The sequence below is a fragment of the Callithrix jacchus genome, chromosome X (assembly GCF_049354715.1).
Source record: "Callithrix jacchus isolate 240 chromosome X, calJac240_pri, whole genome shotgun sequence".
In the NCBI taxonomy this organism is placed as follows: Eukaryota; Metazoa; Chordata; class Mammalia; order Primates; family Cebidae; genus Callithrix; species Callithrix jacchus.
Window position 1 is genome coordinate 103723643 of NC_133524.1, and position 15104 is coordinate 103738746.

Genomic DNA, 15104 nt, shown 5'->3' on the forward strand with positions numbered 1-15104 from the left:
CCCAATAGCTGGGACTACAGGCATGCATCACTATGTCCGGCAATTTTTTATTATTTTTTGTAGAGACAGGGTTTCATCATGTTGTCCAAGTTGGTCTCAAACTCCTAGGCTCAAGAAATCTCCCTGCCACAGCCTCCCAAAGTGCTGGGATTATAGGCAATGAGCCCTGAGTCTGGCCTGAATTTAATATTTTTAACATTTGCTATTACTATACTAATGGAAAATGTGTAACCAAGAAGTTGGGGTTACAAGATAATATCTCACGTCTCAGCTGAAAGCACTCAGCTACATAGTCCTCTTCAGGGGGAGAGGTCACAAGACATCACATAATGTCAATTAGAAGCCCAAAACTACAGCTGGTCCTTGGTCACGTTCCACTTCTGATCAGTAAAATGTAAGGACCACAAACCAGGTCAATATTGAAAAATACACTACAGCAAGGCTCCAACATTTATGTCCCATTTTATCTTAGTTACATGGATAATAAGGGCTTCTTCCCTTCAGACATACTTGGCAAAACTCCCACTCTGGGTATTGTTAACAACTTCAAGAAGTTTTTTCAAAATATCACAATATTAACAAATTGTGCTCTTAAAGTTAGCATTTTAAGCTATAATAACCATGTTAATACAAAAAAAATTAACAGCTAAAGCCATGACAATTAGGTTCTTAAGCAAAGCTACTATAAGCAATTATAAATGAGTTCAAGAAAAATGATAATTTCTGAGATACAGGAGATTTGTATCTTATCCTGGCAAATTGAGTAAGGTAGCCTCATGTGAAATAAGAGTATTTTCTTTGGAATTGGTAACTTACATGAGAGCCCAACACCAGCAGTGGAGGTCAAAACATTTGATGCTGAGGTAAACTGCATGGTGCTTGAACTAGTGGTGGTACCAATAGTAGCTGCTGGAGCCAAACCTAAAATACAAAAAAAAAAAAAAAAAAACAAAGCAGAAAAATATATCACTAAAAATAATGTTTCAAAGTAAAACACCATTATAACAAGGTTCATTAATACGGAGAAATAAAAACAAAGCAAGGTATCCTGAAACCTAATCAATAAGAGTAAAAGCTTGATTAAAAACAAGAAAGTTCTTTGGTACTACTTTAGTATAGCCAGTCTTCTAGCACCATCATAACAAAGAAATTCTACTTTACTGAAAAAGTAGTCCTAAGAGGAGGGATCCACTTCTAGAACTGCAGCATAAAAGTCCCATGGACCCATTCCCAACTAAATTCATAGCCAGCAAAAAGCATGTTTTAAAAAACAGGAAATGGCTGAATATTGTTCTAAGAGCCCATAGCAAATGAAGAAACATTTATTCAAGAAAATCTGCTAAAACTCAGTAATCTAACAATAACATCCAATGGCATATGAGCCACAAAACACTCCTTTCCTTCCACCATCCCCTTGCTCACCTTGATGGAAGCTACTCTCCAGAGAGGGGTGGCCAAAACTGGACTCCCTCTGACCTCAGCTCCCAACCAAGGAATAGAGCATCCCAATGGGAGGGACAGGTAGCCAGCATTCCCTCCCACCTCCAACACAGAGATGAAAGGATGAAATTCCTGTAGAGTACACCTAAGAGTTCAGGGGCTCCCTTCCTTTACTCACAGGTGGAGGTTCTACCCAAAGCAGAGAAGGCTGAGAATACTGAGGCCCCAATCACCCTCACTCTGATTGTCCCACCCCAGTTCACTTGCAGGGTTAAGGTCCACACCTGAAGAGGTAAGCAAGAAGACCAGTGGCTAATGTCACTGCCCAGTACCCAAAGCACTGGCTGAACGATTCTGCCTAGAGATAAAGGCCGTTCATGAGAACAGAGAGCTCCTAAGCCATCCCCAAAAGAACTGATTTCATTTGAAACAGAGTGTGAAGACATTCAAGCCCAAAACCTTACTCTATAAAATGGAGATTTGGGTGGTAAACAATCAAGAGGAAGCAGATAGCTTTATGAGAATAACAATTTAGGGTCTAAGTTGGTTAGTTTATCAGCGATAACCAGGGAAAAAGAAAGCTGAAAAGAGCCATCCTGAAATCGGAAGAATTAAGTACTGATATACATTAAAACATGGATGAATCTTGAAAACATTATGCTAAATGAAAGAAGTCAGACCAAAAAACAAAAGTCTCATATTGTGAAATTCTATTTCTAAGAAATATCCAGAATAGGCAAATCCATAGACAGAAAGTATGTTAGTGATTCCCAGGGGTTGGGAGGAAGGGGTAATGAGGAGTGACTGCTAATGGGTACAGGGGTTTTTGCGGGGTGATGAAAATGTTCTCAAATTACATAGTGGTGATCGTTGTACACTCTGTGACTATATTTAAAATCACGAAATTGTATACTTTAAAATAATGAATTTTAAGATATGTGATTTATACCTCAATTATGCTATTATTTAAAGAACACATTATCATCTCAATAGAGTCAGAGAAAAGCATTTGATAAAATCCAATACCCTTTTGTGGCAAAAACACTCAACAAATTAGGAAGAAAAGGGAGCTTCCTAAACAGGATAAAGGGCACTAACAAACAATCTACAGTAACATCACACTTAATGGTGAAAGACTAAATACTTTCCCACTACCATCAGAAACAAAACAAGGATGTCTGCTCTAACCACTTCAATGCAACAATACATTAAAAATTCTAGCCAGGATAGTAGGCAGGAGAAAGAAATAAAAGGCATGAGAATTGAAAAGAAAGAAGTAAAACTATCTCCATTCTTAGATGACATGAACATAAATACAGAATATTCTAAGTAATCCAATAAAAATCTACTAGAACAATAAACTAGTTGAGCAAGGTTGCAAGATACAAGATTCATATGTAAAAATAAATTACATTTCTATATTATAACAATGAACAATACAAAATGAAACAATATAAAAATGAAAGAAAGTAAGAATATAATTCCATTTATGATTGTTCAAAAAGAATCAAATACTTAAGGACAATTTTTAAGTTACATGATGTACACAAAAATATGAAACATCATTAAAAGAAATTAAAGACATTCTAAATAAATAAAAAGATCTCATGTTGATGGATCAAAAGACTTAATATTGCTAAGATAGCGTGATAGAAAGAAAACTGGTCCCTAAAGATGGCCTAATATCCAGAACCTGTGAACATACTGCCTTACTTGATAAAGGGACTTTACAGATGGGATTAAGGTTAAATACCTTGAGATTATCCTGAATTATCCAGGTGAGAAAATTTAATGACATCAATCCTTTAAAGTAGAGAACCTTTCCAGGATGTGATCAGAGGTAGAAGTGACTATAAAACAATGGTCAGAAAGATACAAAATTGCTTATACAAATGGCCAATAAAGCACATGAAAACATGCTCAATATTCTTAGACATTAGAGAACTGTAAATCAAAGCCATAATGAGATACTACATTATACCCATTAGGATGGCGATAATCAAAAAGATAGATCAAGTGTTGAGAATGTGGAGAAATTGGAAATCTCATACACTGCTGCTGGAAATGCAAAATGTTGCACCTCTTTGGAAAACTGTCTGGCATTTCCTCAATGGGCTTACATAGTGTTACCATATGACCCAGCAATTCTACTCTTAGGTATATATATGCCAAAAACAGATGAAACATATAGCCACACAAAAACATATACGTGAATATTCATAGCAGTATTATTCAAAATAGACAAAGGGTAGAAACAACCCAAATGCCTATTAACTGATGAATAAAATACAGTATATCCATACAATAGAATTGTACTTGCCATAAAAGAAAAAGTAGTAATACATGCTGCCACATGAATAAGCTTTGAAAACACGCTAAGTGAAAGAAGCTAGTCACAAAAGACTGAATAATATATTATTCCATTTACAAAAAATGTATTATTCCATTACAGAGACAAAATGTAGATTAGTGGTTGCCAAGGAATGGGAAAGGAGGAATGGGCAATGACTGCTAATGAGTAGAGAGTTTCTTTTGGGGATAATGAAAATATTCTAATACGGCCTGCTGTAATGGTTGCATAGCTCTGTGAACCACTGAACTGTACATTTTAAATGGGTGAACTGTACAGTATGTGAATAATAAATGGAGGCCTGGAATAAATTTTCAGAAAACAGATTACCTGCTTCTTTAAAAATAAAACTATAAAACTGGAGAAATTAATGCATAAAGACACAAATAAGATTAATGAGTTACTTGAAAGCAAAGTTCGTATCTTTTTATTCTCACTATAGATCAAGGTACATGGCACATAAGAGCAATTGTTCAATAAATGCTTCTGCTGAATTGAACCAACTTCTTCTAGATTCTAACACATAATTACAGATATTCCATTTCACCTTTAAAAGGAAAAGTGCTTAATAAGTAACTGCACTTGCATCTATTACTGCCTGCATTCAACTGTCGAGCAATTCATGGTGACAAATGATGTAAGACTCTGCTATCCAAAATATCTAGGTCCTCTGGGGGTGAAAGGGACAGAGAGGAGATGTGGGGAAGGAATTGGAAACTTTACCACATATAAAAATGACAGAATTTATACAGTGCAATATCCGTCTGCTTCATTTAGGAGAAGAACCATATGTATACATATAAAAAAATAACCAATTGTATAGCAAAGGCATTTATATTTACAATTCATTTCCTACCTGAGAGGTTGAATTTTAAAAATGGGTTTCATTGCTACTTCAATTTTTCATTCAAAATTGCATATTCATGTCATCTGTCCATTTTTTCATGAAAGAATACTGTGTTATTACTGACATTTAAAAATTTTATTTTAAAATTACATAGTTATATTGCATAATGGGGGTTGGGCTTCTAGCATACCTATCACCCAAATAGTGAACACTGTACCCAATAGGTAATTTTTCAGCCTTTACTCTCACCCCCAACTCTCCCCTTTTGGAGTCCCTAGTGTTTATTATTTTCATCTTAATGTCCACGTATACCCACTGTTTAGCTCCCACTTATACATGAGAACATGCAATATTTGATTGGCTTTTTCTGAGTTACTTCACTTAGGCCTCTGGCTCCATCCACGATATTACAAAGGACATGATTTCATTCTTTTTTATGGCTGCACAGTCCAACCACTTATGGACATTTAGGTTGATTTCATGACTTTGCCATTGTGAACAGTGCTGCAGTAAACATACAAATGCAGATGTCTTTTTTATATACTGGTTTCTTTTCCTTTGGGTAGATATCCAGCAGTGGGACTGCTAAGTCAAAAGGTAGTTCTATTTTTAATTCTCTGAGAAATCTCCGTATTGTCTTCCATAGAAATTGAGATAATTTACATTTCCACAAATGCTATTACTGATTTTTAATAAAAGTGTATATCAAAGCTATTTATTTTGTCATATGTTGCAATAATTCCTCTACTGCAGTTTGCCATTTAGTTTTTATTTTATTTTTTATATAGTCAAGTCTTTCCATCATTTTTTCCTCTGATCTATTTCTCCATATCATAGTCTATGTCTTTATATCATGTTTAAAAAGATTTTCTCTTAAACATGTGAAAAGGTGTTCAATCTCATTTTTAAGAGAAAATTACAAATTACAACTACATTGAGAATAATTTCATTTAACAAATGGCAAGAAGCCAAAAACTAAACACATTCTGTTAAAGACACTGAAAGGAAGCAGGTACCTCACAGGTTCCTATTGGGATAAATTGGTACAACTATGTGAAACAAGTGGTCAGTGTTTTAAAAAGTACAAATACAAAAGAAAACTTCAGGCCAATATCCATGATGAACATAGATGCAAAAATCTTCAATAAAATATTGGCAAGCCGATTGCAACAGCAAATCAAAAAACTTATTCATCATGATCAAGTAGGATTCATCCCAGGGATGCAAGGCTGGTTCAACACACGCAAGTCTATCAACGTAATTCACCACATAAACAGAACCAAAAACAAAAACCACATGATTATCTCAATTGACGCAGAGAAGGCATTTGACAAAATTCAACAGCCCTTTATGCTAAAAACCCTCAATAAACTCGGTATCGATGGAACGTATCTCAAAGTAATAAAAGCTATTTATGACAAACCAACAGCCAATATCATACTGAATGGGCAAAAACTGGAAGCATTCCCTTTGAAATCTGGTACTAGACAAGGATGCCCTCTCTCACCACTCCTATTCAACATAGTACTGGAAGTTCTAGCCAGAGCAATCAGGCAAGAAAAAAGAAATAAAGGGTATTCAAATAGGAAACGTGGAAGCCAAATTGTCTCTATTTGCAGACGACATGATAGTATACCTAGAAGACCCCATCGCCTGAGCCCAAAAACTCCTGAAACTGATAAACAACTTCAGCAAAGTCTCAGGATATAAAATCAATGTGCAAAAATCACAAGCATTCGTCTACACCAATAACAGACTTAAAGAAAGCCAAATCAAGAGCGAACTGCCATTCGCAATTGCTACAAAAAGAATAAAATACCTTGGAATACAACTCACAAGGAACGTAAGGGACCTCTTCAAGGAGAACTACAAACCACTGCTCAACGAAATCAGAGAGGACACAAACAGATGGAGAAACATTCCATGTTCATGGTTAGGAAGAATTAATATCGTGAAAATGGCTATACTGCCCAAAGTAATTTACAGAATCAACGCTATCCCCATCAAGCTACCATTGACTTTCTTCACAGAACTGGAAAAAACCACCATGAACTTCATATGGAACCAAAAGAGAGCCCGCATAGCCAAGTCAATTCTAAGCAAAAAGAACACAGCGGGGGGCATCACACTACCGGATTTCAAACTATACTACAAGGCTACAGTAATCAAAACAGCATGGTACTGGTACCAAAACAGAGATATAGACCAGTGGAACAACACAGAGGCACCGGAGGCAACACAACATACATACAACTATACAATCTTTGATAAACCTGACAAAAACAAGCAATGGGGCAAGGATTCCATGTTTAACAAATGGTGTAGGGAAAACTGGCTAGCCATGTGCAGAAAGCAGAAACTGGACCCCTTCCTGACACCTTACACTAAAATTAACTCCAGATGGATTAAAGACTTAAACATAAGACCTGGCACCATAAAAACCCTAGAAGGAAATCTAGGCAAAACTATCCAGGACATAGGAGTAGGCAAGGACTTCATGAACAAAACACCAAGAGCATTGGCAACAAAAGCCAAAATAGACAAATGGGACCTAACGAAACTCCACAGCTTCTGCACGGCAAAAGAAACAGTCACTAGAGTGGATCGGCAACCAACAGAATGGGAAAAAATTTTCGCAGTCTACCCATCTGACAAAGGGCTGATATCCAGAATTTACAAACAACTCAAGCAGATTTACAGGAAAAAAACAAACAAGCCCATTCAAAAGTGGGCAAAGGATATGAACAGATACTTTACGAAAGAAGACATATATGAGGCCAACAATCATATGAAAAAATGCTCATCGTCACTGGTCATCAGAGAGATGCAAATCAAAACCACATTGAGATACCATCTCACGCCAGTTAGAATGGCGATCATTAAAAAATCTGGAGACAACAGATGCTGGAGAGGATGTGGAGAAAAAGGAACACTTTTACACTGTTGGTGGGAGTGTAAATTAGTTCAACCATTGTGGAAGACAGTGTGGCGATTCCTCAAGGCCTTAGAAATAGAAATTCCATTTGACCCAGCAATCCCATTACTGGGTGTATATCCAAAAGACTATAAATCGTTCTACTATAAGGACACATGTACACGAATGTTCATTGCAGCACTGTTTACAATAGCAAAGACCTGGAATCAACCCAAATGCCCATTGATAATAGACTGGATTGGAAAAATGTGGCACATATACACCATGGAATATTATGCAGCAATCAGAAATGATGAGTTCGTGTCGTTTGTAGGGACATGGATGAATCTGGAAAACATCATCCTCAGCAAACTGACACAAGAACAGAAAATGAAACACCGCATATTCTCACTCATAGGTGGGTGATGAAAAATGAGAACACATGGACACAGAAAGGGGAGTACTAAACACTGGGGTCTATTGGGGGGAAAAGGGGTGGGCCAGTGGGAGGGGGAGGTGGGGAGGGATAGCCTGGGGAGAAATGCCAAATGTGGGTGAAGGGGAGAAGAAAAGCAAAGCACACTGCCATGTGTGTACCTACGCAACTGTCTCGCATGCTCTGCTCATGTACCCCAAAACCTATAATCAAATAAAAAATTAAAAGAAAAAAAAAAAAAAGAAATAAAATAAAAAAAAAAGTACAAATACATCTATCTTTTGAACCAGCAATTTCTGGAAATTCATCCACAAAAATATATACTTGCATACTTGTAAAATGACAGGTAAAATGATATCCATTGCATCACTGTATTAGTAAAGGATTATATAAACAACCCAAATGCCAATCAGGAAGGGGCTGGATATATAAATTATAGCACATCCAGAGCATGGAATACTATAATCCTATAAAAAATACTGAGGAAAAACATACTGAGGAAGCTCTCTATATACTGATTAACGTGAAAACATTCCAAATGTGTAAAATCAGTGGATAAAGTTTTTAAGTTTAAAAAGCAAGGTACAGAATGGTGTATAAAGTATACCCCTTATACCACAAAAGGCAGAGGACTAAGAATATGTATTTTTTTTCTCAACAAACTCATGAAGAAGCTCTGGAAAGACATACACAATTACAGTGGTTAACTGAGTATGGGAAAGGGGTAGGAGTAATACAGATGCAGATGGGCAATAATATACCAATTTGTGCTATTTATTTTATTTTTGAATCATTTGACTATATTATTTTAAACTAATATATAAATGGTTATCACAACTCCAGAAATATTATTTTTACATATTTTCATATTCACCTATGCTTTCAAAAAATTTATGGTTTCTCCTTCCCTTCCTTCCTTTCTTACCTTCTTCCTTCCTTCCTTCCTTCCTTCTTTCTTTCTTTCTTTCTTTTCTTTCTTTCTTTCTCTTTCTTTTTTTTTTTAGGTAGAGTCTCTCTTTGTCACCCAGCTGGAGTGGTGCAGTGGCACGATCTTGGCTCACTACAACCTCTGCCTCCTGAGTTCAAGTGATTCTCCTGCCTCAGCCTCCTTAGTAGCTGGGACTATAGGCATGTACCATCATGCCTGGCTAATTTTTTTTCTGTATTTTTGTTGTTGGCGGTGGTGGTTTTTAGTAGAGATGGCCTTTCACCATGTTGGCCAGGCTGGTCTTGAACTCCTGATCTCAAGTGATCCACCCACCTCGGCCTCCCGAAGTGCTGGGATTACAGGTGTGAACCACTGCACTCAGCCACGGTTTTACTTTCTACCTTAAGTAACCAAGGACTTCTTTCAGTAAATCTTTTTAGGTAAAATTCATCCCCTTACCCGCAATAACTGGTTAGCCAGATATTGCAATTGATTTATTCACTACTCTATTTTCTATCTCACAAATTTGAAATGCCACCTTCACAGGCACAGGTTTGTTTCTGTACTATACTTTTAAATATTTCACTGATTTTTCTTTCTATCCCTGTTCCATACCAGAGTTTCAATTATTATGGCACTAGAATTTTTTAATTTTTGTTACACAATATTTTTAATTTACAGGAAAATAAATTTATAATAATTTTCACATATTTTCTTACAAGTACTCATTACTTTCCTAAGGAAAAAATAGAAATGGCTACTCTCATGCATTTATTCCCTCACATAAACCGTGAAATCTTGTCAAGTCCTTCCTTCCTTTCCTTCTCCCAAAGATTACCATTATGGTTTTACAAGAATTGCATTAAATGTATAGATTAATTTAAAGATAAACAGCATCTTTATCTTCTGTGTATCCAGTGGGTCTTTTCACTTATTCACATCCTCTTTTACATTTATCAGTAAAATTTTGTGATTCGCTTCATTTAAGTCATGCACATTTTTAAAGTTTATTCCTATGCACCTCATACTTTTGGCTGAAATTGTTAATGAGACCTTTCTCCATTATATTTCCCAACTGCTATTGCTAAAACATGGGAAAGCTATTGATTTTTGTATTATTTATTTTGTAACTGGTCATATTACTGCTGAAACCTCTTTACTATCTTTAATTAAATTTATACTTGATTTATGCCAATATTTCAAATTTTTGATCATCTGTCCCAGACACTGGCATTATTTCAGGAGCCTGACCTTAAATCACGTACCTCGAGGTAACTAGGGAAACAAATACCACTTAGTACGATTTGCCTTTAAGTTAAATGAATTTTAGAAAAGGATTTAAGAGAAAAAAATCATAGCTTCCTAATCATAGGACAAGATCAGAGCTGTTCTACATTACCAAATAATGCTTTGTTATGAGGGACTGTATTGTGCACTGTAGGATGTTCAGCAGCATCCCTCGGCTCTGATGCCAGTAGCATCTCCCTTGTCTTGACAACCCAAAACGTCTCCAGATATGACCAAAATTCCACCATGGTGGGGCCAACTATCTCCAGCAGAGAACCACTGAACTAGAAGAAGGGTTCAATATCACGATTTCCTCCATCTAGTGCTACAAGGATCCCAAAATCAGCCTTAATTCATTTATGTTTAAGAACACAAGAAAATGCCAACTATCTTAATAAATAGTCGGGCATAGAAAATAGCATTTTTTAACAGAACAAAGGAAGTGGCTTTACACTACAAGATGGGGGGGACAAGCTACAGTAACAAGAATGGTGGTACCAGAACAAGAAGAAACAGATCAACAGAACAGAATAGAACGTCTAGAAGCAGAGTCAACCATATACAATAATTTGGTGTATCAGAAAGACAACAACTTCAATTAATAGAGAAAGGAAATCTATTTAATAAAACAAAATGGTTCAATTCACTAATCACTTAGGGGAAAAACTAAGATTCTTAAAAATCTAAAACACAAAAGAACCAAAAAAAAATATTGAGATGGAAAGTCCTATAAGAATAAACCTTGAGAGAACCCCTAAAAAATAAAGTTTTTGACAACATAATAACTAAAATCTTAGGCTAGGTGTGGTGGCTTACACCTGTAATCCCAGTGCATTGGGAGGCCAAGGAGAGAGGATCATTTGAGACCAGCTGTTCAAAACCAGCCTGGGCAACACAGCAAAACCTTGTCTCTAAAAAGAAAAATATTAGCCAGGCATGGCACCATGTGCCTGCAGTTCTAGCTACTTGGGAGGTCGAGATGGGACAATCACTCGAGCCCAGAAGTTGGAGGCTGCAGTAAGCTATAATTGTGCCACTGCACTCCAACCTGGGCAACAGAGTGAGACTGTGTCTCTAATTAATTAAAATCTTAAAGACTTCCATTTCAGGGCAGATAGATTAGCTATACTTTTCCCTCTTCTTCCCACTAGATTCAACTAAAACCCCATGGTATTATATAAAAAATAGACGTAAGAAGGCCAGGAGTGGTGGCTTACACCTGTAATCCTAGCACTTTAAGAGGCTGAGGTGGGAGGATCACTCGAGCTCAGGAGTTCAAAACCAGCCTGAGCAACCTAACGAGATCTTGTCTGTTTTTTTAAAAAAGAGAGAAAAGTAAAATAAAATAAAAATAAATAAACCTAAGAAGATCCTTAAAGGTGGAGAGAAGACGGCAAACCGGCTAGGGATTCCAAGACCAAAGGAACAATATGGTGTTGAGTTTCCCAGGTTTTCTATTTGCCTCATATTTCCCAGGCTTGGAGTTGAATAGGCTGGCAAATCAGAAATGCCAATGGGTATAAATTTTTCAAAAATCCCTAACAAAAAAGCCTACCTTTTTTTTTTTTTTTTTTTTGAGACAGAGTCTCTCCCTGTTGCCCAGGCTATAGTGCAATGACATGATCTTGGCTCACTGCAACCTCCACCTCCCAGGTTCAAGTGATTCTCCTACCTCACCCTCCCGAGTACCTGGGATCACAGGCGCTACCATGCCTGGCTAATTTTTTGTATCCTTAGTAGAGACAGGGTTTCACCATGTTGGCCAGGCTAGTCTTGAACTGCTGACCTCATGATCCACCCACCTCAGCCTCACAAAGTGCTGGGATTACAAACGTGAGCCACCATGCCCAGCTGAAAGTCTGCTTTTTTTAGACAAAGGGCAAGGAAAAGGGTAGCCTAGCAAGTCAGAAAACTTTTAGACAATAACTGCTCTAACTATAACCAACCACCACAGAAAAATCTGTGGTCCTATCCCCACTTATGCCAGCAAACACCAAGTGAAGAGCTTAGACATCCAACCACCTGAGGCTATAATAAGGCATCCCAACACCCTCGCCAGGATGGTGTCAAAGAAGGTCAAATTCGAAGCCAGGTTTTTCATCCCTACCAGCAGTTAATGAACTCCATCTTCACCTTGTCAGCAGAAACCATGTTGGGGGCAGGAATCCCTGCTCCATCTAGCAGTAACTTGGAGACCCTCACCTCAGGTGTCCACTGAGACCAAGTATGGAAACTGAAGTCCTACTCCCATTCTGCAGTAAAAAGGCGGCATCTTTCCCCTCCTTCCAGAACAATGTCGAATAAAGCCAATCACAGCAAAAGGTTTAAATCTGATCCAGAGTCTCATAACAATATGAGAATATCTAGGTTTCCATTCAAAAATGACAAAGATGTTAAAGCATTCATAATTTAAAAATTCATCAACAAGCAATTATAAACACACTTAGAATAAATGAAAAAAAATCACAAAAAAAGAAGAAAGAAAACAAGAAAGCCTTGGTAAAGAAACAGAAGTTATAACGAAACAAGCAGAAATTTTAGAATGAAAAGTTTATAATAGGTGAAATGCAAAGGTTGGTTAGAAGGACCCAGCAGTAGAGCAGAGGGAGAGTACAGAAATAAGAATCAGTGAACTGGATAATAGAATAATAGAAATTACCCATTTCAAACAACAGGGAAAAATAGACTGAAAAAAAAAAATAACAGAGCATCAGGTCCTGTGCGACTATAACCAAGGACCTAACATTCATTTCATCAGAGACAAGAAGAGAAAAAGGGTAGCGCTAAAAAAGAAATAACAGCTGAAAGAAAAAATAGGTAAAAATGTCCAAATTTGGAAAGAGACATAAATGAACAGACTCAAGAAGCAGAGTGAACCCAAAAAGGATAAACACAAAGAAATTTACACAAAGACACATAATAATTAAACTTCTGAAAACTAAAGACCAAGAAAAAAACTTGAAAGCATAAGAGAAAAATGCCATCTAACCAAGAGAGAAAATACTATTTAAATGAAAGAGGATTTCTCATCAGAAAGCAGAAAAGCAAGAAAGAAGTAGCCCAATACGTTTGAAGTACTTAAAGAAAAGAACTGTAACTCAGACCTAACAAAAATATCCTCCAAAAAAAGAGAGGAAATCAAGATATTGAGAGATGAAGGAAAGCTCAGAAAATCTGTTGCCAATAGACTACAGTAAAAGAATGGCTAAAGGAAGTTATTAAAACAGAAAGGAAATTATAAAAGAAGGAATCTTAGAACCTCAGGAAGTAAAAACAACAAATACAAGCAAAAATATGAGTAAATACAACAGGCTTTCCTTCTCATCTTTAGTCTTCTTAATTACGTTTGAAAGTTGAAGCAAAAATTATAACCCTGCCTGATATGGTTATAAATATATGTAAAGGAAATATTTAGGACAATTACATTACAAATAGGAAAGGGTTAAGGGACATACAGGGAGGAACAGTTTTTAGACTTCACTCAAACTGGTAAAATGACAATGCCAGTAGACTGTGATAAGATATGTATACTGTATATAATATCTAAAGTGACAGTAAAAGCTATACAAAAAGGTACTCTCAAAAACACTATAGATAAATCAAAATGGAATTCTAAAAAATGTTTAAGTAACAAATAGGAAGGCAGAAATGGAAAACAGAAATGAAAACTGTAATTCAAAATGATAGACTTAAGCCCTAAAACAGCAACACAATAATTACAGTACATATAAATGGTCTATACATACCAACTAAAAATTGGTAGAGGGAATTAAAAACACATCTTAAGTACATGTTGTCTGTAAGAAAGTCACTACAAAAGTAATGACAAAGGATATGAACAGACACTTTACAAAAGAAGACATACATGAGGCCAACAAACATATGAAAAAATGCTCATCATCACTGGTCATTAGAGAGATGCAAATCAAAACTACATTGAGATACCATCTCACGCCAGTTAGAATGGCAATCATTAAAAAATCTGGACACAACAGATGCTGGAGAGGATGTGAAGAAATAGGAACACTTTTACACTGCTGGTGGGAGTGTAAATTAGTTCAACCATTGTGGAAGACAGTGTGGCAATTCCACAAGGACCTAGAAATAGAAATTCCATTTGACCCAGCAATCCCATTACTGGGTATATATCCAAAGGCCTATAAATCGTTCTACTATAAGGACACATGCACACGAATGTTCATTGCAGCACTGTTTACAATAGCAAAGACCTGGAATCAACCCAAACGCCCATCAATGATAGACTGGACAGGGAAAATGTGGCACATATACACCATGGAATATTATGCAGCAATCAAAAACGATGAGTTCGTGTCCTTTGTAGGGACATGGATGAACCTGGAGAACATCATTCTCAGCAAACTGACACAAGAACAGAAAATGAAACACCGCATTTTCTCACTCATAGGCGGGTGTTGAACAATGAGATCACATGGACACAGGGAGGGGAGCATTACACACTGGGGTCTGTTGGGGGGAATAGGGGAGGGACAGTGGGGGGTGGGGAGTTGGGGAGAGATAGCATGGGGAGAAATGCCAGATATAGGTGAAGGGGAGGAAGGCAGTGAATCACACTGCCACATGTGTACCTATGCAACTATCTTGCATGTTCTTCACATGTACCCCAAAACCTAAAATGCAATAAAAAAAAATAAAAAAGTTTACAACACAAAAAAAAAAGTAATGATATAAGTAAGTAGAGAGTAAAAAGATAGGAAAAAAATAAACCATGCAACATTAATCAAAAGGGAGTGGGGAGTAGATAAATTACTATCAGACAAAGTAGACTTCAGATCATAGAAAATTACCATAAACAGAGGATAGTTATGTAATAATAAAAGGGTCAATCCTCTAAGAAGTCTTAGTAATCATACATGTATGAAC

General features: G+C 36.7%; 1 protein-coding gene across 1 annotated transcript in view; it reads right to left on the bottom strand.

Annotated features, from left to right (window-relative positions):
- NUP62CL (nucleoporin 62 C-terminal like) overlaps positions 1–15104 on the bottom strand; it is a 72742-nt gene that overhangs the window by 43264 nt on the left and 14374 nt on the right. The window contains exon 2 of the mRNA XM_008989730.5: positions 817–921. Coding sequence (XP_008987978.3) covers positions 817–874 — 58 coding nt within the window. The 5' untranslated portion in view covers positions 875–921. The remainder of the gene's footprint in view (positions 1–816; positions 922–15104) is intronic.